At 39.3% G+C, this 22,087-nt stretch overlaps 1 protein-coding gene across 2 annotated transcripts; it reads right to left on the bottom strand.

Annotated features, from left to right (window-relative positions):
• Positions 1-1,553: 1,553 nt before the first annotated feature.
• Positions 1,554-21,771, bottom strand: snupn (snurportin 1). Of its 2 annotated transcripts, none has more exons than XM_038273088.1 (9): positions 21,611-21,771; positions 20,603-20,767; positions 16,869-17,046; positions 16,648-16,752; positions 10,806-10,902; positions 4,403-4,500; positions 4,202-4,279; positions 2,695-2,775; positions 1,554-2,603 (listed from the first exon to the last, which is right to left on the bottom strand). In XM_038273088.1, the coding sequence occupies exons 1-9, from the start codon at positions 21,760-21,762 to the stop codon at positions 2,283-2,285; spliced, it is 1,275 nt and encodes a 424-aa protein (XP_038129016.1). In that variant the 5' UTR covers positions 21,763-21,771; the 3' UTR covers positions 1,554-2,282. The 2 variants fall into 2 exon arrangements, with proteins under 2 accessions (XP_038129016.1, XP_038129017.1); XM_038273089.1 differs by having other exon boundaries at positions 21,653-21,738.
• Between the last annotated feature and the right edge of the window lie 316 nt (positions 21,772-22,087).

A 22,087-nucleotide genomic window follows, 5' to 3' on the forward strand; every position in this document is an offset into this window, starting at 1 on the left:
TATTAGACAATTGTATTATAGTTATTTATAAATTAAAAAGGCTTTGGGAAAGCAAAATAAAGATCAGATTCCATTTGGGAAAGGTAAATCAATAATTAAAAAGAAACAGAATTATGGCAAAAAAATATGGGATGAAGATCAGAAAGGAAGATTATATAGGGTTCAAAAATCTGTAATTGTTAAAAATTATGGAGAAACAGAAGGGAAGAGATAATTTATACTAGATTAAGAATTGGACCCAACTACTTGAATGATATTTTGTTTGTACTAGGGAAGAGAAATAATGATTTATGAGAGGGTTCTGAAAGAAAAGAAAATGTGAATCATGTTTTGATGGATTGCATTAAAAGGGAACGCCGTTTTTCTTTACATTGGGCCTTGATTTTACGTTATTACATCATGTTCTACTCACCCATTTGAGTTTATTGTCATTTGGAGCCATTCTGAAGATATTCCATTAATCTGAATTGTTCAATTCCATTTGGAGAGCGAGATCATCTGTGGTAGCAGCACTAGACATCTTCCAGGCATGTGAGGAAAACTAGCAGCAGTTCAGAGGACAGGATGAATGAACGGTAGCCGGTGCGCATGGATGACGGGGGACAGTGATTCACCTACATGTTCTGAATGCTGGCGTACCATAAAGAATAAATTATGAAAAATTTAGTTTGTGCCTTCAAGTCGTTGCCCATAGGAAGACGTTACTTGGATATTACAAAACTGAATATCTTCAAAACAGCTCCAAATGACACAAAACTAATATGGGTGAGTAGAACATGATGTAATAACGTAAAATCAAGGGGCCAATGTAAAAAAAAACGCTGTTTCCCTTATGCAACTGAAAGAGAGAGGATGAGGAAAGTAATTACCGGTATGGAAAAAGGGAGAGAATTAAGTATTAAAGGTATTTTAGGGACAGATGGAGATAGGGAGGAAAATTTGGTTATTAATAAAGTATTGTTTTTATTTTTACATAAAACAAAAATAAAAAATAGAATATAGTAGTTGGAACTATAGCTACACACTCATGTACAGCAGGTGGCGGTATGCACATATAAGTTATTTGTAATCCCCCAATCTAACAAAGAAAAAGAAGCCTATACAGCTTGCATGAAAAGGATGATGTGCTCAAAATACTCAATTGCCTAATAATTCTGCACAGTGTATAAATGAGCACTTTTTTTAAAAAATAGCAGTGTGGCAACTGGCAAACACTGGCTGCGCTCTGCATGCAGCCTTTTTTTTTTGTTTTTTTGGCTGGCTGGAGCTTGATGCTACTGATGTCAACACAGGCGTGTATTACCCTACAAAGCTATAACTGGGGTATTAATTGACGAAATATATATATATATATTTTTAGAAGTATTTAGTCAGAAGTCCTGAAAATGAAAGGATGCAGAACTTTTTTGGTCATGATCTTATAGAAAAAAATCTTTTTTGTTCAATTTCTCATTTCTGCACTTTTGTGTCAATCTACCATGACATAAAATACAAGTGTAATTTGACAGTGTGTAAAAGCTAGAGTGGAACAACCATAATCAAATATATCAGAATTCAAAAACATTTATCATTTTAATCCATAAAATAGATAAGATGTTGATCAGATACTCGTAGATTGAAAAAACAAACAAACATTTTAAAATCTATTATGATGTAGATTTCACTATTTGAATATTCCAAGTAATTAATACACAGTGGCACATTTGATTTTGTTTAGATTAAACTGCACAATATGTATGTAGAAAAATAAAAGAAAAAATATGTTGGAAAAATGGTGAAAGTCAATAAAAAGGAATTTATTTGCATATGTGAAATTTAAAACATTTCAATTCAACAGTGAACCATAAAAGACCATCAAAACAGACTATAATCAGCAACTGAGTCTCTGACACTGAACCTTTAAGAACAGCAACAGCAAGCAACTGTTGATTTACTGACGATGAACTAATGACCTGCTAAAACTGCCTGTTATGCTGTTGATTAACAGTTGCTTGAAACCCTCAAACCCACATTTGGTAACGAAAAGTTTGATGCCCGATTCAACTGCGATGAAAATGCAGAAGGAAATTTCTTGACCACAAGTTTGAAGTTCTGCATATTTTAACTCAACTTCTGGAGGTAAAAGGTGTACATGTCAGCATGGCTCTACTAATCTGCACTTTGAAGGGATCCAGAGCATTAATTAAAATCAATAGTTAGTCTTTGAAGAGACATTCTTAAGAGCTTCCCATTTGCTGCCAACATGTAGGGTCCCTCATTTAACAATTGAAATCCATCTTAACTCAGATTTCCATAGTTGTCTCCTTTATTGGCTTCTGATTCAAGAAGTTCAAGGTGTCCTTATTGTCCTGACTTGGAGTGGACAGGTGCTCTAACTCGTAGCCACCGCTTTTGTTGGCAGGCCGCACTTCACTGGAGACTTTTTTCTGCTTCAGGATCTGCTCCAGCTGCTGGCTGGCGTACCCTGGCTTGGTGGTGAGGGGTCCTACAGGAACCTCCATCCCCAGTATGTCAGTGACCATGTAAGGGCGCAGCCAACCAACCAGGGGGGTGCTTCCCGGGGTGTAGTGGGTCTGCCGGTGATAGAAGAGAAGTCCGTCCACCTGCAGAGCTCAGAGCAGTAACCTATTAATTACACTGCGTCACAAATGAAAAATAATCTGAGAAAAGGGGTGAGTGAAGAATTGTTCTTACACTGAAGCTATACTCGGCTCCCAGGGCTTTCTGAATGGCTTCTGCTGTGCAGCCGGTGCTTTGAAGGCTCAAAAACCGAAACTGTTGGGACCAAAGAAAACAGAAACAAAACCCTCAGAATTGAACTCCTACAGTGTTGTATAAGGGGATCATCAAGAGCACCATAACCTCTGCTGGAGTCTTACAAAGCCTTACTAATTTATATATTTAGACACGCTTTTCTGTATGTTCGCTAAGGGTTAAAACAATTATTCAGATTAATCAATTATTGAAATAATCTTCAACTAATTTATTAATTGATTAATGGTTAACCGGTGAGTAGAGACTTTAACTGACATAGGAACCCACCTTAGGTAGCAATTATACCACACAAAAAAAGTAAAAATTTAGCATTTATGATAAAAATCTTTTTTTACTCAAGTGGAAAAGTTTTAGTTTTACCTGGTTTAGTACCGCAAAATATCTTCTGTAAGGAAAATTTTCCTATCTGATTATTAATCGATTAATAATAAAAAAAAATAATCGAGTTAAAAAAAAATGAACAAAAAGTTATTTCTCCGCAATTTTCCAGCTAGTTTATCCTAATAAAATCTGAACTTATGTGAATGAGAGCAGCATTTTCCAGACGTCAGCTATAGTTTATGAAAAAGCACAGAAAATGAATCAGAAGGAAATAAAGAGATTAAGAGTTTGTTCCAAACGCCAATGACAACCAATAAACACTTGGGTATCATAATCAAATTATTATTAGACTTTATTTCAAGTATAAGTGAGAAATAACTTGATAATACTGGGCCTGGGATCTGAGTTCAGATATTTATGATTATCTCTGAAAGTGAAATAATTCAGTTTATTGTGTGAAGTGAACCTAGAACTAGTTATCAATAAGACTAAACTGCATCACTTCAAAGCTACTGAAGACTTACTTTGCAAACAAGATCAATTGTCATGAGATTTATGAATTCACAAACTCCCTAATCTTGCCAGGAGCGTTCAGATGCATTAGTCTTGATTCATAAATGTTTTGTATGATATCACCAGAAACAAAAGGCTGAAGCAAAATAAAGTGGATGCACCAGTGGTACCACCTGTAGACTTCGATATTCAGCTGGTTTTAGTGAGAATGTCCACTATTTCCTTTTGAAAACGAGCAAAGAGAAGCGATTTTCGCCTTTGTGGATGGGAAGATGTTTACCATTCCTTCAGAACGGATTTGGTTAGAGTTTGATCTATCAGTTAACACCACTAGTTGTGAAACAAATCAAGAATGTGATACATCACAGCTGCTACTGTCATTGGCTAAAAGCTCGACATGGAGGCAAGTACCACTTGGGCAATAACCCAATTAGCTTGAAGAATTGTACTAAATGTCCCTCCCTTTTGCGAACGCTTTCCACAAGAGGCGTTCCAGATGGATTTGTCTGGCTTATGTAGGTTAACTTAAAATTAAAGGAAATATCAGAGATGACTTTAGGAGAAGAGCCTTTATCTCAGACCAAATACCCACCGGGTTGCGTTTGGCGATCTCCGATAAGCCATCCGTCTCCTCGACCTTCGACTGCAGCCAGTAGAAGCGGAACTCGGTCTGTTGGTGGGAAAACAAGCACAGTGAAAAACAGGAGTTTTACACTTCTTTGCCTTTATTTTCAAATAGACAAATAGATTGACAGGTTTTACTGGGATGCTGAGGGTTAGAGGAAAGTCTTACTGGGCAGTCGTAGACTGGGTGACCTCTCCAACACATGACATCCAGGATATAGAACGTTCTGTCCACCTCACTGTAAATGCAGTCCAAGATTGTGTAGTCTAGCCAAAGAGAGGACAAGCCAATGAAATTTAAACATCTGTATAGACTTCATTCACTACCTGAAAACTCAATCTGACCTGTTAGTTAAATAACCAGTTCATTAAAAATCTTTAATATTCTCTGCTTCAGAAAATCAATGACTTATATCATTTAGAAGAATTTCCTCCTCAGTCAAAGAAAATAGTAAAGCAAGAGGGTAAAAAATAGGTCAAAAACAAAACAAGAAAAGCACTTCTTTTTAAAAAGTCCAAAGGTAAAACTAAAAAAACTCATCCATCCAGACTGCAGACGTTCCTTTCCTAATTACACCAACCTGATGAATGTCCAACAAAGACTGCACCGATTATATTATGCCAGCCTTTATGGGTTTTTCTGGGGTTTTTTAAGCAACAAAACCAGATACCAACAGCAGACATCTTGATCAGACCATTAAAAAGCTCTTCAGCCTTCAACCTTCCTTGAAATTAATTGGAGTGGCTCAAGAAGACCTCATTCAAGACTGGTGTCAATTTATATGTTTGATAATTTTTCTCATTCATTTTATAAACAATCGAGTAATATAAGGAACATCAAGCGATTTTCACTCAGAAACAGAGTTGTGCTTTTTTGTTCAATAAAACTTGGTTAAATTAAGCAAGTGCTGCTGGAGAATGTTTCCCTTTATGTTGCTGCAGACAGACTTGAGCATAGTACTACAGACTTTTCCTGATCTGCAGTTTTCAAAGGGGCCTCCTTAGAAATATAGAGGGAATATAAGAAAAGATTTGTAAAAAGGGATATCTAATCGTTCATGTTTTATGTTACAAAACATGATATATCTTCTGAATACTGAGCTGGTTCTCCTGTCAAAAGCAAAGTTGGACAGAGAATCCGCCTTGGATGACAGGGTACTGAATGCATTTTTAAAAACATGAGTCTGGTTTCTATCTTTAAAGATACTTAAACTAAAAATCGAGCAAGTCTATAACAAAGGACAAAAGGACAATAGGATAAAAATATATATAAAACAAATTAATGTAAACATAACATTAAATAATTTAATAGTATTTATTGAAATGTACCATTGACATAAAATGTATTATTAAATAGTTAAATGTTGCTTTAAAATATACAATGTAATTTAAAAAGACATTTATTTATGTTAGGTTTATTCTTTATAAATCATGTGCATTGTTATTCTGTTAACCGGATTAGAAGGCCTTCTTTCACATGGTGGATGTCACTGTGCGTACGGAGGTCATCTAATCGGGACAGCCTTCATGTCTTTAGAAATACACAGGATATGGGCACATCTTGGAGTCGGACTGATAGAGGAGAGCTATGTGTAATCCTCAGCAATAGAGGCAAGATGCATAAAGGTCAGGGCATGGATGGTGTGTCAGTTTCTGATACGAACAGCTGAGCATCCACCTGATGCAAAACACGGACTCATGAGGTATAAGAAGGAGGAGATGACCTTGTTCAGGGCTCAATCTTTGCCCGACACTCTCTGACGTTTTTTAGCCCACAGCTGTGCATACTCCAAGCAATTTCTCTGTCCTGTAACGACCTGACCTAGAATAAACGCTTTTACTTTTTTACTCCTGTTTTAGTCTTTTTTTATACGGTTTTACCCAGTTTGAGTTAAAAGTAGTAAATAACTTGCTCCCAGAAGGGAAGTTCTGAGGCGCAGCCGCTTTCAGGGGGACCTAACTTCCATATTTAACTTTTAAATATACATTTTATTATTTTAACTAATTTATTTAATGGTGTATACATCTTATTTTTTATTTATTTATTTATTTATATATATATATATATATATATATATATATATATATATATATATATATATATATATATAAACCTAATTGATCAAACTCAACAGGTGGGACTGGGACTAGCTGATCGACTGCTTCACACTGAACAAGACAAGAGCACTTCCTTCTGGTTGGCTCCGAGGTCAGTTTGTTTTGCAGTAAAGCATGAAAATCAACTTCAAAACTGTTTTATCATTTCCTTCAAAGTGTGGGTGAAAAACTGCTGCCCCCGCATCCCTAGTATGGTTCAACACATCGCTTACCTGCTCTGTCTGTCCCTCATTCTTTTGTTTTTTGTAAGGCTCAAAGAGAATCACTGTCTTACTATATCCATTTTTTTCTCTTCCTGAAGTCCTTTTTTTCTTTTTTGAGGAGATTTATAAACTGTGTTGTTGTTTTTGCAAGGCTCAAAGAGAATCACTACTTAATTTGTTTTCTGTCCCTCTGAATCTGGTTTTATTCATTGTTTTTGCACGAGTCTGTCCCTATGTGTGACTCCAAAACTGTCTCTTTTCCCGTGCAATAATAGACTTAATTTAGTATTTTCCCCCAAAGCGGATGGTTTACTTGGTAAACGCGTCTCTGAATTGCTCTGTAGTCCCACTAAAATAGACCTGGGGATCTACCTCAGTCGAATGTACGCAGCCACCTAGCATAACATCGTCCGATACAATTTTCTGTTGGATCGGACACAAAATCGGATTCGTTTTGTTCTGGCCTTTAGCCAGTTAGCAGGGCTAACGCTTATCCTCGCTGAGGAGGCTGGATTATAGTGAGCTCTCTCATGTCCCCTTTCCCCCTTGGTAGTTTTCAGGTGTGTATAGTTATGAACCTCAGCACTGCCACTACTCACCAACAAAGAGTAACCGTTTTATCTCTTTTGGGCTTGTTCATTAATAAAACCCTTTTGCAATCAGTTTTAAATAAGAAAAATGTTAAATAAGCAATCAGCTTAAAACGATTAAGTATTACTCTGTCGGTTGTATTTTATAGACACATATTTACAGACCAAGCTTTATATGGCATGTTAATTTGGACAGAAAATATCTGAATTCTGTCTCCCCCTAACCGAATGTTTAGCAGATTTTGAAACACCTAGCCAGGGCAGCTTGAACACATCATCAGTGAAGGACCCGGGGTCATAGGGTGTTTGGGTTCTTTGATTTTCAGACACCCTTGTCTGGGCAACCCAACTGGAGTTGATCAGGCCCCAGTTTGTGTTCAAGCAGTGCACTATTCCATGCGTCTCCCCTCTTGATCCACAGCCACCTCGAGGCTCTTTCAGCGGCCTCACTGATGTTTCTGGTGGCTCTTTTTTTAAGCAACCCTCTGATGCCAAGATTTGAATGTCCGATGCACGGACTGACTGAAGAAGCCTCTGCAGCCCACTTCTACTGGCTCACAGCGGGCCCTCCATCCATGGCATCTGCATGCCTCAATCAGCTCAAGATATTATGCCTTCTTCCTTTTGTGAGCCTCCTCCATCCTGTCTTACCAGAGGACTGTAAGCTCCAGTAACACGACTTGCTTTGTCGAGTCGGATGTTAGGATCAGATCTGGCCTCAGTGACGTCCTTGCAACGTGCTCTGGGAACTTTAGCTGCCTTCTGAGGTCCACATGCAACCGCCAATCCCGAGCCATGGCTAGCAGTCTAGGTGTGCCCTTACCTGCTCTCTAAGGTTCCTCCCCTGCCCTGACAAAGAAGATGTTGTGCCTCAAAGGAGACTGGTGCTTTGATTCCAGGATTCCAGTGCAGATGATGTCTGCTACTCCTTTCAACACCTGGTTATGGCGCGACGTGTTAGGGCAGCAGCTCAGGATATGCTCCAGTAGGCATGTTGGTGCTTCTGCAAGGCCCCAGGTATAAAGGTGAGATAGACTTGGAAGGACATCATACACCAGACTGATCAGGAACTTAAGTCTTATTGGTTCATACTTCGAAAGTTTTGTCCAGGTGATCTTCCCAGCAGATGCATACTCCCAACTGGTCCTTGCTGGCGCATTGCCATCGTCCTACTTTGGAGTTCCTCCACCTCTGCAAAAATCTCTCCATGTACCATCTGTCCTCACTCTTGTTCATGGGCTTGGTCGTAGCGTGGCTTTGTGTGGCTACCTAGACCAGCTCGTCCAACTGCCACAGAGCCAACTAAGACGCTATGTCTCAGTCTCGCTTCTGCTTGGTTGACTGCCTGTTATATTCACCATTTCCTCCCAGTTCTGACTTTGATGCCGGCAGAAGAGACTCTGGCATCAGCAGAGTCACTGTAAAGCAACACCTCCCTCACGCCAGTCAAAGGAAGCTGCAGCTTGTTGGAGTGCCCATTGATGGCAATGTTGCTGAAGCTCTTTGGTAGACCCGGAAAACTACGTAGGTATTGGCTTCTCCGACACTGTGGGAATTGGGACTCCATCCACATAGAAGCGGTATTGGTCCTCCACTTTTCCCCTTCCTCAGGACAAGGGATCTGGACTTGGCTGGCTTAAACATCATCCTTGCCCATGCCATGATCCTTTCCAGACCGCGGAGGAGCCACCAGCATCCAGTCACTGATGTTGATGTGACAGTCAGGTGATCCATGTAGGCCTTAAAGGAATAGTACACCTAAAATATGATTAGCCTTCATTTTCTACTCACCCCCATGCTGAACAACACTCTGGAGTACTTTTTTGATATCTCAAATGCATCTGGAGATCTGGGAGGCTTCTTGCTGTCTGCTGACATTCAAATAATGGAGGTCTGTGGCGCCCGAGGCAGAAAGGTCCATAAAAGTCCACAAAAAACGTGTCAATATTCCTCCATACTGCTCGTCCAATGTATTCCAAGTGTCCTGAGTGGGTAGCGTCCATAATTTACTCGAAACTAAGTCATTTAGAATGTTTTTAGAGCATTAACAGTAGTGTATAGGATTTCCTAAAAGCGCGTTCACGAGTCTACGGAAACCGCGGCAGACCAAACCAGACGAAAGTGCGCATTCAGCGTCTGCTCTGCCGATAATGCAAGTGTAGAAGAAGAAATGTGCTGTTTACCTGTGCAAAGAAAGAAACAACGAAAGAAAAATGTCTGAGGACTTCAGTGATGAGGAAGGGCATGAGTTCTTTGCCGAGCTGAATGCGCACTTTCGTCTGGTTTGGTCTGCCGCGGTTTCCGTAGACTCGTGAACACGCTTTTAGGAAATCCTATACACTACTGTTTATGCTCTAAAAACATTCTAAATGACTTAGTTTCGAGTAAATTATGGACGCTACCCACTCAGGACACTTGGAATACATTGGACGAGCAGTATGGAGGAATATTGACACGTTTTTTGTGGACTTTTATGGACCTTTCTACCTCGGGCACCATAGACCTCCATTATTTGAATGTCAGCAGACAGCAAGAAGCCTCCCAGATCTCCAGATGCATTTGAGATATCAAAAAAGTACTCCAGAGTGTTGTTCAGCATGGGGGTGAGTAGAAAATGAAGGCTAATCATGTTTTGGGTGTACTATTCCTTTAATTGGTGGTTGGTGAATGCCGGATCTGGACAAGGGGCCCCCACATTCCACTTCTGCAGCCTTGACCAGCATGTTCATTGCTAGGGCAAATAACACCAATGATATGGTGCAATAATTAACTGTTCAAAATCTCTGTCATGCAACAGATAACCATTTCACTAGAGGTTTCTTCCTGTTAACGGGGACTTTTTCCTCTCCACTGTCACTACAGGCATGGTTGATGTGAAGGAATACACTTTTGCGTCAATAAGTAGATGCAATCAGCTGGTTTTCCTTAGAAAACTTTGAACCAATCTTGCTGTATGATGTGGTTGAATCGTCTCTGTGCCTTAAGATGACATGTTTTTTAAATTGGTGCTATAGAAATAAGCTGAACTGAATGGAACTCATTAAAGAATGCACTCTAAATGTGACAAAAAATTGGCGGAAATGTTAAGAGGACATCTGACATGGGAAACCAGAATATGAATAACCTCGAGCAAAAAATATAAAAGAAAATGTCTTATAATACTATGTACACCTCTTTGCTGTAAGTATATTGTACACAATAATTAATATCTGAAAGTTTAAAAAACTAAATAGAAACAAAAATGTTTTTTTATTCAGTGGAATATAACAGTTAACATTTGTTAATGAACACATTTATAAAGTTGATTTTTCTCTGCCTGTCTTAGAGTCGTGTTGTAGTGCTCAAACAGGGACAAGCCAGAATTAAAGTCGAACAAAAAAGCAAAGGAAACTCTACAACACTGTTATTCACACAAACATCACAATAATTAAGTCATTTGTACTCTGTTTAATAACTCTTATTAGTTGTGAAGCAGACAAAAACATTCAGGGCTTTTAACTTCTGCAACTAAAATATGGCCTACATGTCATGCTGAGGTCTTCCCCTTTTATAGTCTTAGTAAAACCCCAAGAAATACTATTTTAAATCCAATGGATTCAAAGTTGGACCCATAAGAGTGCCCATCACGGTGATCACCCTCCAAAACACCAGGCCCACTCACCTTTTCCCATGGCCGAGTTGTGTCTGTTCCCACCAGGCAGCAGAGAGGGGAAGCGGTTCACACAATAGCCACTTTTAGTGTACGCTGCAGTGGAACCCTTCAAAAGAAAGTCAAACACACACAACAAGCAGGGACATTAATGTTTATATGCTGGAGCCCAAAACAACACAGTTGAGCGTTCTTACTATGGCACGTTACTCCCTAACGTAAGCCTTCCTGTGTTTCAAGGGAGCGAGGCAGCTGCTGAGGAAACAGTCTGATTGCACGGTGAATATTAACACAGATTAAACTAACATCTGAACAAGATTCGGGAGGAAATCGGTTCCAGATTAACCAATCGTCTCTCTGACTTCAACTACAGCGGATCAAGCTAAAAACATAAATCATCTTTCCAGCACTGAAAGCAACACATCCAGTACATCCACAGACAGACGGCAAGAAGATGTGACACAATAGCACAAAGTGCCTGATTGTTAAGTGCAGCAAAAACACACAGATCTCTATATTTTTTACAATAAAAAATCTGACAGAAGCAAGTCAACAGATCGCTGAACTAAGCTGATTCTTAGTAGGATTGTTATCTTTTCTTTTTTGATCAAAACCACTCCACTGCAGCTCAGGTTCTGTGTTCCTCACTAAAAGACACCTTTCTCACAGCATCATACTTGTTGTTGTGGGTCAGCATTAAGAAGGTGTGTTCAGAGTAATGTGCAGCTGTAGTTTTTCAGCTGGGATTCGGTTTTGGACGTGGCCCAATTAATCTGGGTGGTTTCCTGTTAACGGATTCTTCAGTTAAAAACTATTAAATAAATTTTATGACTTTAACGTAATAAAATCAAACTGTATCTGTCCTTGTTTAGTCCTTTATTCACCAACTATCTTTACCAAAGATTTCATACCGATTTTAGTGAATCTACAGAAAGTGTTTGAAGTTGGAAACATTTCTGACATGGCAAAATAAAACAGACTGAAAAAAAACACACACCATTACTCAGGTAACTTTACTACCTATTAAGCGAAAAAAAAAAAAAAAAAAAAAAAAGGTGGGAGTTATCCTCTAGTAACAAGAAGTTTGTGCCTTAAACATGAAAAACCTCAATACTGTTCTAGCTTCATAGAGGACTGGATGTAAAGCCAGGAGCTCTGTGAGAAATGCAGACAAACATATTCCAACAAATGTCTTGTGATGAATTAAAGTTCCCTTTAATAAGACCTAGCTGCTTAGTAAGCTGAAGAAACATTGAACATTCCTGATGGCTATAAAACGATTTCACATCCTCAATGTGGTCAAAGGGTTTCCTGCTCTATCTACCGACCAACTGTTTAAATCTGCTTCTAGAAGTTGGTTTAACTGTACATCAGCTGTTTAGAGAGCTCATATTTACAATACGGAACCTTAGCAGAGCATAGGAACAAGGAAACCAAGACCAAAGGAAAGAACGAAGAACAAACTAAGAACATGTTGAACATTAGGAAGAACCGGCCTAACCACGCTCCATTGGTCATCTACAGCTCAGCTGTAGAGGTGGTCAGCAGCACCAAATTCCTGGGGGTGCACATCACAGACACCCTCACCTGGAATGTAAACACCACCTCACTGGTCCAAAGGGCCCGGAAGAACACCTACCCCCCCCCCCCCCCCACCACCACCATGGACTGTTCTTCCTGCTGCCCTCTGGAAAGAGACTTTGAAGCATTGTAGGGCCCTATAATTTCCACGATCACGGAATCGCGGAATTGGCAAATTAACGCAGAATCTAGTGTAAATGCGGAATTTCTACATTTGAAATGAAATTCTGTTTTTGTGTGGGAGAAGAACGTACGTCGGGGGGAAATGCACACCGGGGGACGCAAAACTGGGTGACACAACCCCTCCCGCTCCGTCATTTCTGCTCACCCTCCCCCATCAAAACATTGAAAAAAAATGGCGAAGCGGCTCTCCACAGCTCCGCTTTCAGCGAAAAAGTTGAGAAACACGGGGCTAAGCCCTGAGTACAGAGCCGAGCAGTTCCCTCGTGACTTTTACGTGTCAGGTGAACTATTGTTTGGCAAGTTTTGTCAACATTCCATTGATTGGAAGCACAAAAATACATGCACTGACCACTGGTCATCCAAAATCCGTGTGAAGAACAAGGAGAAGTAGAGAGGTCCTATTTTATTTTTTTACTTGAAAAAGCTAATGGAGCACTTTTATTTATAACCATTGGTTCATAACCATTAATATTTTGTTAGTACTTAGAGTGCTGTGTTATGTTGCATCATGCAGTAAAAGTACTGAGTACATGTGTTTTTTTACCTCAATACATTTAAGGTCATTCCTATTTTATTTGTGTACATTTTAATCATTAACATTAAAATCAAATTCTTTTTACGACTGAAATAACAGTAAAGGGTAAAAAAAACTGAATTCGCAAAAATCAAAACGGAAAAAACGGAATTTTCAAAAATTAAAACGGAAAAAACGGAATTTGGGAAAAAAATTTAACGGATTTTATAGGGCCCTAGCATTGGATGCAGGTCCAGGAGATTCCAGAACAGTTTCTTTCCAACTGCCATCAGACTGCTGAATGTTATGTAAAATGGGTTATAATAAAAAAATATATAATAATAAAAAAACCTGAAATGTTGGAACAGTACTATACAGTCATGTGTTTACATCACTTTTTTCATCACAATTTTTTTTTATCACTGCTGCTTACCGGTCTAGAGTCTAGAGAGCTGTACTTAACGAAATATTATTTTTGTTTACATTTGTGTATACAAAATGACAAAATACAATCTGTCTAAGTCTAACAAAACTGACTAGGGATCAGTTTATAAGCACATTCTTAATGGGGGTGATCTGATTCACTAAAACCTGTGATTCCTAGTAGCAACAAAAACAGAAAAAATGTCTGGGAAAGACTGATGCAGCGGTTGAACTTTGAGGAACTAGTTGGCTCATATAACATCACAGGGCATGATGCAACAAGAACATCTGGATGCACATTAAAAGAAAAGCCCCCTCATATTCAGAATACAAACTTCTGAAAGTACTTTAACTATGAAATTATTCCATACTTTTCAATAAATTATAAGTGTTTTTAATCAAGAGTAATTTCATTTGAATTTGCTTTACTGATGTTTGTCAAAGAACACTACTGCCACCTACTGGTTTGTGACGTCACGGTGCGGTATCGGCTGTTGATCAAGTCCCAGTGATGTATCTGGTGTTTGTCACAACGCGCTATTATCCAAGTCATTTTGAAAACATTCTTCTTCCAAATGTTGGCTACATAATATGTGTTTTTTCTCTGGTCAGAAGTTTGATGGCAAATCCTCCCTCTTCAAGTTGGCAATCCAACGAAGAACCCGTCCATGGAGGATCAGGAATCAGAAAGGTGAAATTACAATTTTTTTCCCCCACTTTTACACAATGTGTCAGTTTCACTATAGCTCTGGTGAATTTCAATGGTGAAGTCCTCTGGAAATCTTCAATAATTTTTGTTGATTGCAGATGTGTCTAGTAGTTCCCATTGATTTTGCTTGTAAAGCGGGGAGAATGGCGCTAGGCTTACCGCACCGTGATGTCACTGCTGGAAGATGGCAGGAGGGAGGGGTTACTATATTTGGGGAAAAATGGTCGACCGAGACTTGGTGATTGGGACGAAAATTATTGTTTTTATTTTTTTAACTGATAAACACTAAATTCATTCATTCAATCACAGCAAACTTATTAGTTTTAGGTTTAAATAATGATCCATTGATTATTCCTTGCTGACCAGACATTTCCTTCAAAAAAAAAAAGTTTTAATGATTTATAAACAAACAGCCTTTATAGTGAGATGAAAACCTTTAAGGGGAAATGAGGAAGATGAAGTTTCATCTTTACTGAAGCGGAGTCAAATTTACAGGAATCAGGGTGGGAGTGGTGGCCAAGTGGTTAACCCCCAATTGCTCCCCGGAAGCTGAACATGGCAGCCTGTTGCTCCCCAAAGGGGGTTGGGTTTAATGCAGAGTTAATTTCTTCATTGTGAGATCAATAAAGTTCAATTTATTATTTATTTATTTGATTCCAAATTAAGAATCAATTTAGTTTCAAATCTAATTTGATCTGCAATTACACTGTGTGCAGAATTATTAGAAAAGTTGTATTTTTGAGGATTATTTTTATCATTGGCCCACAATTGTGTTCTCAATCAACCCAAAAGACTTCTTAATATCAAAGTTACATATTTTTGGAAGGTGATGCATTTTTTTTTTTTAGATTTGGCCATATTATGAAGTCTGTGTGTGCAGGTAAATATTACTGTGGAGAATTATTAGGCAACGTAATAAAAAACAAATATATACCCATCTTGTTTCCATCTCACTTAGAAATTTGTAACATTCAAAAACAGAAAAAAACAAAACAAAAAAAAACTGACCAATATAGCCACCTTTCTTCACCATGACGCTCTAAAGCCTTCCATCCATAGATTCTGTTGTTGTCTTGATCTGTTTACGATCCACATTGCGTGCAGCAGCCACCACAGCCTCCCAGACACTGTTTTCCCTGCCTGTAGATCTCACATTTCATGAAGGACCACAGATTCTCAATGGGGTTCAGATCAGGTGACCAAGGGGGCCATGTCATTATTTTTCTCCTTTTAGACCTTTTCTGGCCAGCCACGCTGTGGTGTATTTTGATGCATGTGACGGAGCATTGTCCTGCATGAATATCAGGTTTTTCTTGAATGATGGCAACTTCTTATTGTATCGCTGTTTGAAGAAGGTGTCTTCCAGAAACTGACAGTAGGTCTGGGAGTTCATCTTGACTCCATCATCAACCCGAAAAGGTCCCACAAGCATCTTTGATGATAGCAGCCCATACCAGTACCCCACCTCCACCCTGCTGGTGTCTGAGTGGATAAGGAACTTGCTGCCCTTTACTGATCCAGCCTGGTGCCCATCCATCCATCTGGACCATCAACACTCACTCTCATTTCATCAGACCAAAACACCTTGGAGAAATCAGTCTTCAGATATTTCTTGGCCCAATCTTGGCATATTGTCTTATCTGTCAAAGGTGGCCTTTTTTCAGCTTTCCTTACCTTGGCCAGGTCCCTGAGTATTGAGCACCTTGTGCCTCTCGGTGATCCAGACATGTTGCAGCTCTGAAATATGGCACAAGTTCTGGCTAATGGCTTCCTGGCAGCTTCACGCTTGATCCTTCTCAATTCATGGAGAGTTACTTTGCGTCTTCTTTTTTCAACACTTTTCTTGCTTCCCTGTTGGCCATTTGCCATGAACCGCTTGATTGTGCAATCATCCTGCTTCAAAAGCTTGGCAATATCCAAACTGCTGCACCCCTCTGAAAGACGTCTGACAATTTTTGACTTTTCAGAGTATGTTAAATCTCTTTTCTGACCCATTTTGCCAAAGGAAAGGAAGTTGCCTAATAATTAAGCACACCTTATAAAGGGTGATGATGTCATTAGGCCACACCCCTTCTCATTACAGAGATGCAGACCACCTGATTTACTTAATTGGTAGTTGGTTTTCAAGCATATGCAGCTTAGGACAACATGTATGAAAAGGATGATGTGGTCAAAATACTCGTTTGCCTAATAAATCTGCACACAGTGTAGATTACTGGTGATAAAAAAAACATTTTTGGTTGTTACCTGAATTACATGACTTTTTAGTTATGGAAATGCTATGAAGTTATGGAAACTTCTCCTGGAATCCTTATGCTGACAGCAAATATGAAGATCTTCATTTTAAACTTAAAGGTTCCTCCTTTAAGGTAACCTTCCACCCTTCTGGGTTCGTGAGGGTTGTTTTTTTTTTCTTACAAAAAAAGGAAAAGAAAAGTTCTTACTTTGGAGGCAACGATGAGAGATCTTTTCCCCACAGGACAGACCACCATTAGCCAGTCAGAGTCCAGATCTGATGGGATGTCCACCAGCCACTCTGAGAGCATGAGCTACAGGGAAGCACAGACCTCTTTAGTTCAGTAGCAACAGGACAGAAGAACAACTGGAGAACTCCACTGCCCTCTGCTGGACATTGCTGCTATATTGTATGCACTTCATCCCTGACCTGGTTAGCATAATGTTTGGGCAGCTTCTTCCTCTCTATCTCCATGGCCTCCTCGTCCTCTGTGCTTCCCTCCCCGTTCTCTTGTCTGTCCACCTCATGGTCCTCTCCATCGCTGTCTGCTCCCGTCCAGTCCCCATCAGCCAAGCGCCGAGCATGGTTGACATAGTTTAACCTTTTGCTGAGATTTCAGGAGAAAAGAGGATTAGCAAGTGGTCAGTCCTTCTGATCATTTTAAACTTTTTTTTAAATAAGACTTCCTGATTCTAATGTGAGTCTTCATCAGTTGAAATAAACCAGTATCTTAAAACAGAACGGTTAATAAATAATGAATTGAAATAGAGAAAATGAATCCTGGGATTTTTTTTTTTTTTTTTTTTACAGGCAGAATGATACAATTCTTCTTAATGACTTTCAAAAACAATTTGAAATTTATTTATTAAATTCTGTAATTTCTAAAGAAATATGGGGATGAAATTGGGCGTCCACTGGGAAAATATTTTCCCCAGCTGAACATACACCACATTCTGCATCCATCAACAAACTTCTAGTTTAATTACAGAGTTGATTCAAATTAGCTGGTTCACTAAACCTGATATAGGGCATGCTCATAATTGTTCAGCTGGGTTTGTGTTAATCTGGTTTCCCATTTTAACTCAGTTTTAACAATGTCTGAATCATTATTTTGCTGGAAGAGTATTAGAGTTAGAGAACCTGAAGGATGCCGTCCTCTCATTTTACATCTACCCTCTACCAGTAAAACAGCTCCACAGCATGAGGTAGCCAAGAAACATACCTGACAGTTGGTATAGTGACTAACTTTAAAAGTCGCACTGTTTAAAATAGAGCCCGACCGATGTGGGAGTTTGAAAGACAATGCCGATAGCGGGGGCTTAAAAAAAACAACAGTATTCCATATATTGGCCATTATCACATATTGCCAGATATCAGACATACATCAGCCAGAATATTAACAAAAAATCTTTTCATGGACATAAATACAGAGGATGTGCACTGTCCAACTATAGTCCAGCTCAAATTCTCATAATAACCAAAAATATGAATCCAGACGAAGAAACAGAAAATAGAATTAAAATAAGCTACTTTAATTTGGGCAGTGTTTACATAAGACTGTAAATACCATCCATTTTTGTGGTGCTAATTTAGGTATTGCCTTAAATTTATATATTTTTTTTTTTGCCTTGAAACGTTAACACCCCAGATGATACAACCAACATCTATTTAAACCTTCATGAAGTGACATGAATATATATATTGGGAATGGCACTCAGTACAAGATCAATAGAGGCCAGGGTCTACCACACCAGGCAGGACCCCCGATGCAGACTGTGGAAAGATGCCTCTGAAACAATACAGCACATAACAGCAGGGTGTAAAATGCAGGCAGGAAGTGCATACATGGAACGCCACAACCAGGTAGCTGTCATAGTGTACAGGAACATCTGCCATGAGTATGGGCTGGAAGTCCCAAGGTCAAAATGGAAGACACCTCCTAAGGTAGTTGAGAATGCCCGAGCTAAGATCCTATGTGACTTTAAGATCCAGACTGACAAAAAGGTGATGGCTAACCAACCAGACATCGTGTTGATCGACAAACAGCAGAAGAAGGCAGTAGTGATAGATGTGGCAATCCCAAGCGACAGCAACATCAAGAAGAAAGAACACAAGAAGCTTGAGAAATACCAAGGACTGAAGGAGGAGCTAGAAAAGATGTGGAAAGTAAGAGCAGCAGTGGTGCCAGTGGTAATTGGAGCACTGGGGGCTGTGACCCCCAAACTGGGAGAGTGGCTACAGCAGATTCCAGGTAAAACATCAGAGGTCTCTGTCCAGAAGAGCGCAGTCCTAGGAACAGCTAAGATACTGTGCAGAACCCTCAAACTCCCAGGCCTCTGGTAGAGGACCCGAACTTGAGGATGACACATACCACCCCACGAGGGGTGAGAAAACGTTTTATATATATATATATATATATATATATATATCTTATTTTCCTTTTAAAATTATGTTTATTTCACAAAGAGATAAAGATGACCCAGAGGTAAAATGCTAATATGTTCACCAAAACTAGCACATATAAAACTCGTCTGCTCTCCTTAATGACCCGTAACAGCGTTTTCCCAAAAGGAAAATGGTTTTCATGGGGCACTAAAGTGTAGCTTTACAAAACCACAGCGTACCATGGAGTAAACGGCTCACTTTCTCCCCCTCCAAGTCCATGGTAGGTTTGGTTATAACATCTGCATCCTCAAAGGATGAAAATAAGGAGGCCAGAAGAGTTTGGCTATGGATTAAAACAGGTCCAGCCTTCTCCATCTCTCACCGCCTCTCACTCTGCGCAAGCTCTGTTGTCTAGCAACCAGGACCATTGACAAACAGAACATAGAATGCGAACTTCTCACTACTGTTCTGTGAGTTGCAGTTAGCATACTGCACAGATATTGGAATCTGTGCTTAAATGTCAGTCAAACCCATTAGCAGAGGGATAGATGAAACCTTTTAATAAACCAAACATTACCCTCCACATATCCCATTCAATAATTATTTGAAACAACAATTTTAATTCATTTCAGATGGAACTATTCACATACTTGTATTATAATAAGCTGCACTTACAATATTCATCACTGTTTGCTGCCATTACTCTTTTTCCTCTAAGACCGGGGCGGCCGGCTTACTTGGACTTGCAATTAATCACGGGATATCCAAGGCTCTGTAGGAAACACTGGACCTGCCCTTCAAAATAACGCAATCGGCCGACGAATCTGACCTTTTGGGGACGCAACTGCTAAATTCAAAACACAGCACATTCTTACGCTAGCAGCAGCTGTGTGAGTGTGTGTGTTTCCAGAGGGTGGGGTGCAGAGGGAGCTCACTGAGGGGTGGTGCTGCACACAGCAACTCAGCGATCAGGAAGGGAGGGGAAAAGGAGCAGAATCAAGGTGTGGCTGAAGTTTCTTGCAGTTGTTTGCAGCAAAAGCAGAATTTTTATATCTGCAACATTTTGGCCAATGTCAATTAATGAGCCAGACGCTTAAATCTGCCCAGAGATCAGTCGGTCAGGCTCTGATTCATATATCTGATTCATATATCAACAGTCAGTTTCCATTTTAAAAAATTAACCAACACCTCTAACCTGAGGGTGATGTTTTGGTCAGGCAGTTGGTCCAAAGATGTTAACAAGATTCAGGTCTGGTTTAACCTCTTACAGCTCACTATAAATCTAGATTTTATTCAAACAGCAGCTCTTGCGGTTTTAATCAGTTTGCACAGCAATACTCACTTTTTTTCCCAGGCATTTCTGTCTGCTTTGAACTTATCTCAAAGCTCTTGTTGGGCAACGTAACAGATACGACTCTCACCTCATCAGACTTATTGTTTGTTCTCTGATGTAGGATTCGATCAGACTCCAAAACAAGGGAGTTAAACGTGGAAGTTTAAGTTAAGTCTAGTGCCCATGGTGGCTAAAACTTACACGTTTACTGGTTTAATCTATAGCATGTGTTCAAATGTTTTTTTTTTCTTGGCCTACACAATCAATCAGTTGCTGTTGTGTTAATATTCCACCGGAGATGTGAAACACTTTAAATGCTTCATTAAAGCCCCTAAATTAGTATAATATTCATGCCCTACAAAGATGCATGTAACGAGACTAGAGATTGCATATGGGATTAAAGCTTGAGTGCTTCATGCGACTAGCAACATAAGGATGGTTTTACGTTTTCTGTAGGTCAAGAAACCGCTGCCGTCGCTCACTCTGCTCCAGCACGCTGTACTTGCTCTTGTACTGGGCCAGCCGAGGGTGAGGGCCAGCTGTGCTGTTTGGCTCCTTGGACACAGCAAAGCTGGATGAGAGGGCAGCAGTCAGGTCATCCATGGCAACACTGGAAGTATGCAAGATGTGGAAGTTAAATCTCAGAAAAACATCTCTATGCAAACAGAAATTTAAAAATGGTTAATCACTAGAGTGGTTAAATACGTTCAGGGAAGCTTGAACCTAAAACTGAAACCATACAGTGCTAAATTGAGTTTATGCTGGGCTAAATCAATGCCAAGTTATTTTAATTATTTAGGAATACTGAACAGCCTGCAGTGCTAGCTGGAAAACACTCCCACATCGAAGTAAGCTTGTTTAGTGTTAAAGAATGATCACAATACCTACAAGAGGGAAATAAATTCAGACTTTACTGACCCCCTGCAGCCCAATTAACGTTAGAAAGAAACTAATGAGTTCATCGGTAATCTGGTCTGAACAGACACTAAAACTGTTTAAATTGCCGTTTTTTTATGACGTAGTAGCAATAAAAACTGGAAGCTTAAGCCTCCGTCAAATCAAGGATGCTGAGGCTATAATTCCTGTGTAAACAAATTTTAAATTAAAGATGTGGTGGGATCTAAAGTTTTAATCACGCTAAATTGGCGCAAACTGTAACATTAACTGTATGACAGGATATTTCAATTACACGTCAAAACCATAACAACATTATAGTGTTACGCATAGTGAATAATCTAAATGTTATTTTAAATGAAGTGGATACTTCTATTCAGAGTGTTAGCTATAGCTAGCGGCAAGCTTTGAGCTAAACCTATTAGCATGACAAGCTTGTTAGCATCTTAGCATCCACGGGACAACGACTCTACTTCGGTTTCTTATAAACTACAAACTATACTAATAAACAGTCTGTCAAACAGTTATAGTATTCGGAGCCCCACAAGTAAAGACATACATTGCTTGCTTTCCGGGTAGCTGCTGCTGCTGCTGCTTATACCTCAGGTTGCTTTCAGGAGCATATTTCAGATGGCCGAAACTATTCCAGAGTTGTACAGTTTTGATCGGAAACTGAAATTTTACAATGTAACAAGTTTGTATGTCATTCATTTCCGGCAACAAAACGATTACAATAAAGAAACTAATAAACTGTGTCCTGTAAAAATTAGTTTGTCATGCCCTATATGATGGGGGACTATTAAAATAAAACAATTGGAGTTAGCAAAAAAAGGGTGATTTCATGTCATAAACAACTTTAACAAATATTGTTGAAAGGGTAATGTTTTAGGAGGTTTATTTCCAAAGGTTTATTTGCATGATAATTTATTCAGTTTTAATTCACAACGAAGGAACTTTGTTATAGTTTTTTTTAAAGGGAGTGATTACATAAAGTTTTCTCCCAGATGTGCTTAACTCTGTGCCATGTGTTGTTCTG

This window comes from Cyprinodon tularosa, unplaced genomic scaffold, assembly GCF_016077235.1.
Source record: "Cyprinodon tularosa strain WSP-4 unplaced genomic scaffold, ASM1607723v1 ctg856, whole genome shotgun sequence".
NCBI lineage: Eukaryota > Metazoa > Chordata > Actinopteri > Cyprinodontiformes > Cyprinodontidae > Cyprinodon > Cyprinodon tularosa.

Excerpts from the sequence above, each read along its gene's own strand:
- snupn (XM_038273088.1), bottom strand. The coding sequence starts at position 21,762 with ATGAATGACATACAAACTTGTTACATTGTAAAATTTCAGTTTCCGATC. Across the intron at positions 20,768-21,610 it reads CTACCCGGAAAGCAAGCAAT|TGTTGCCATGGATGACCTGA; the intron begins GTATGTCTTTAC and ends GCATACTTCCAG. Across the intron at positions 10,903-16,647 it reads CTCTCATCGTTGCCTCCAAA|GGTTCCACTGCAGCGTACAC; the intron begins GTAAGAACTTTT and ends TTTCTTTTGAAG.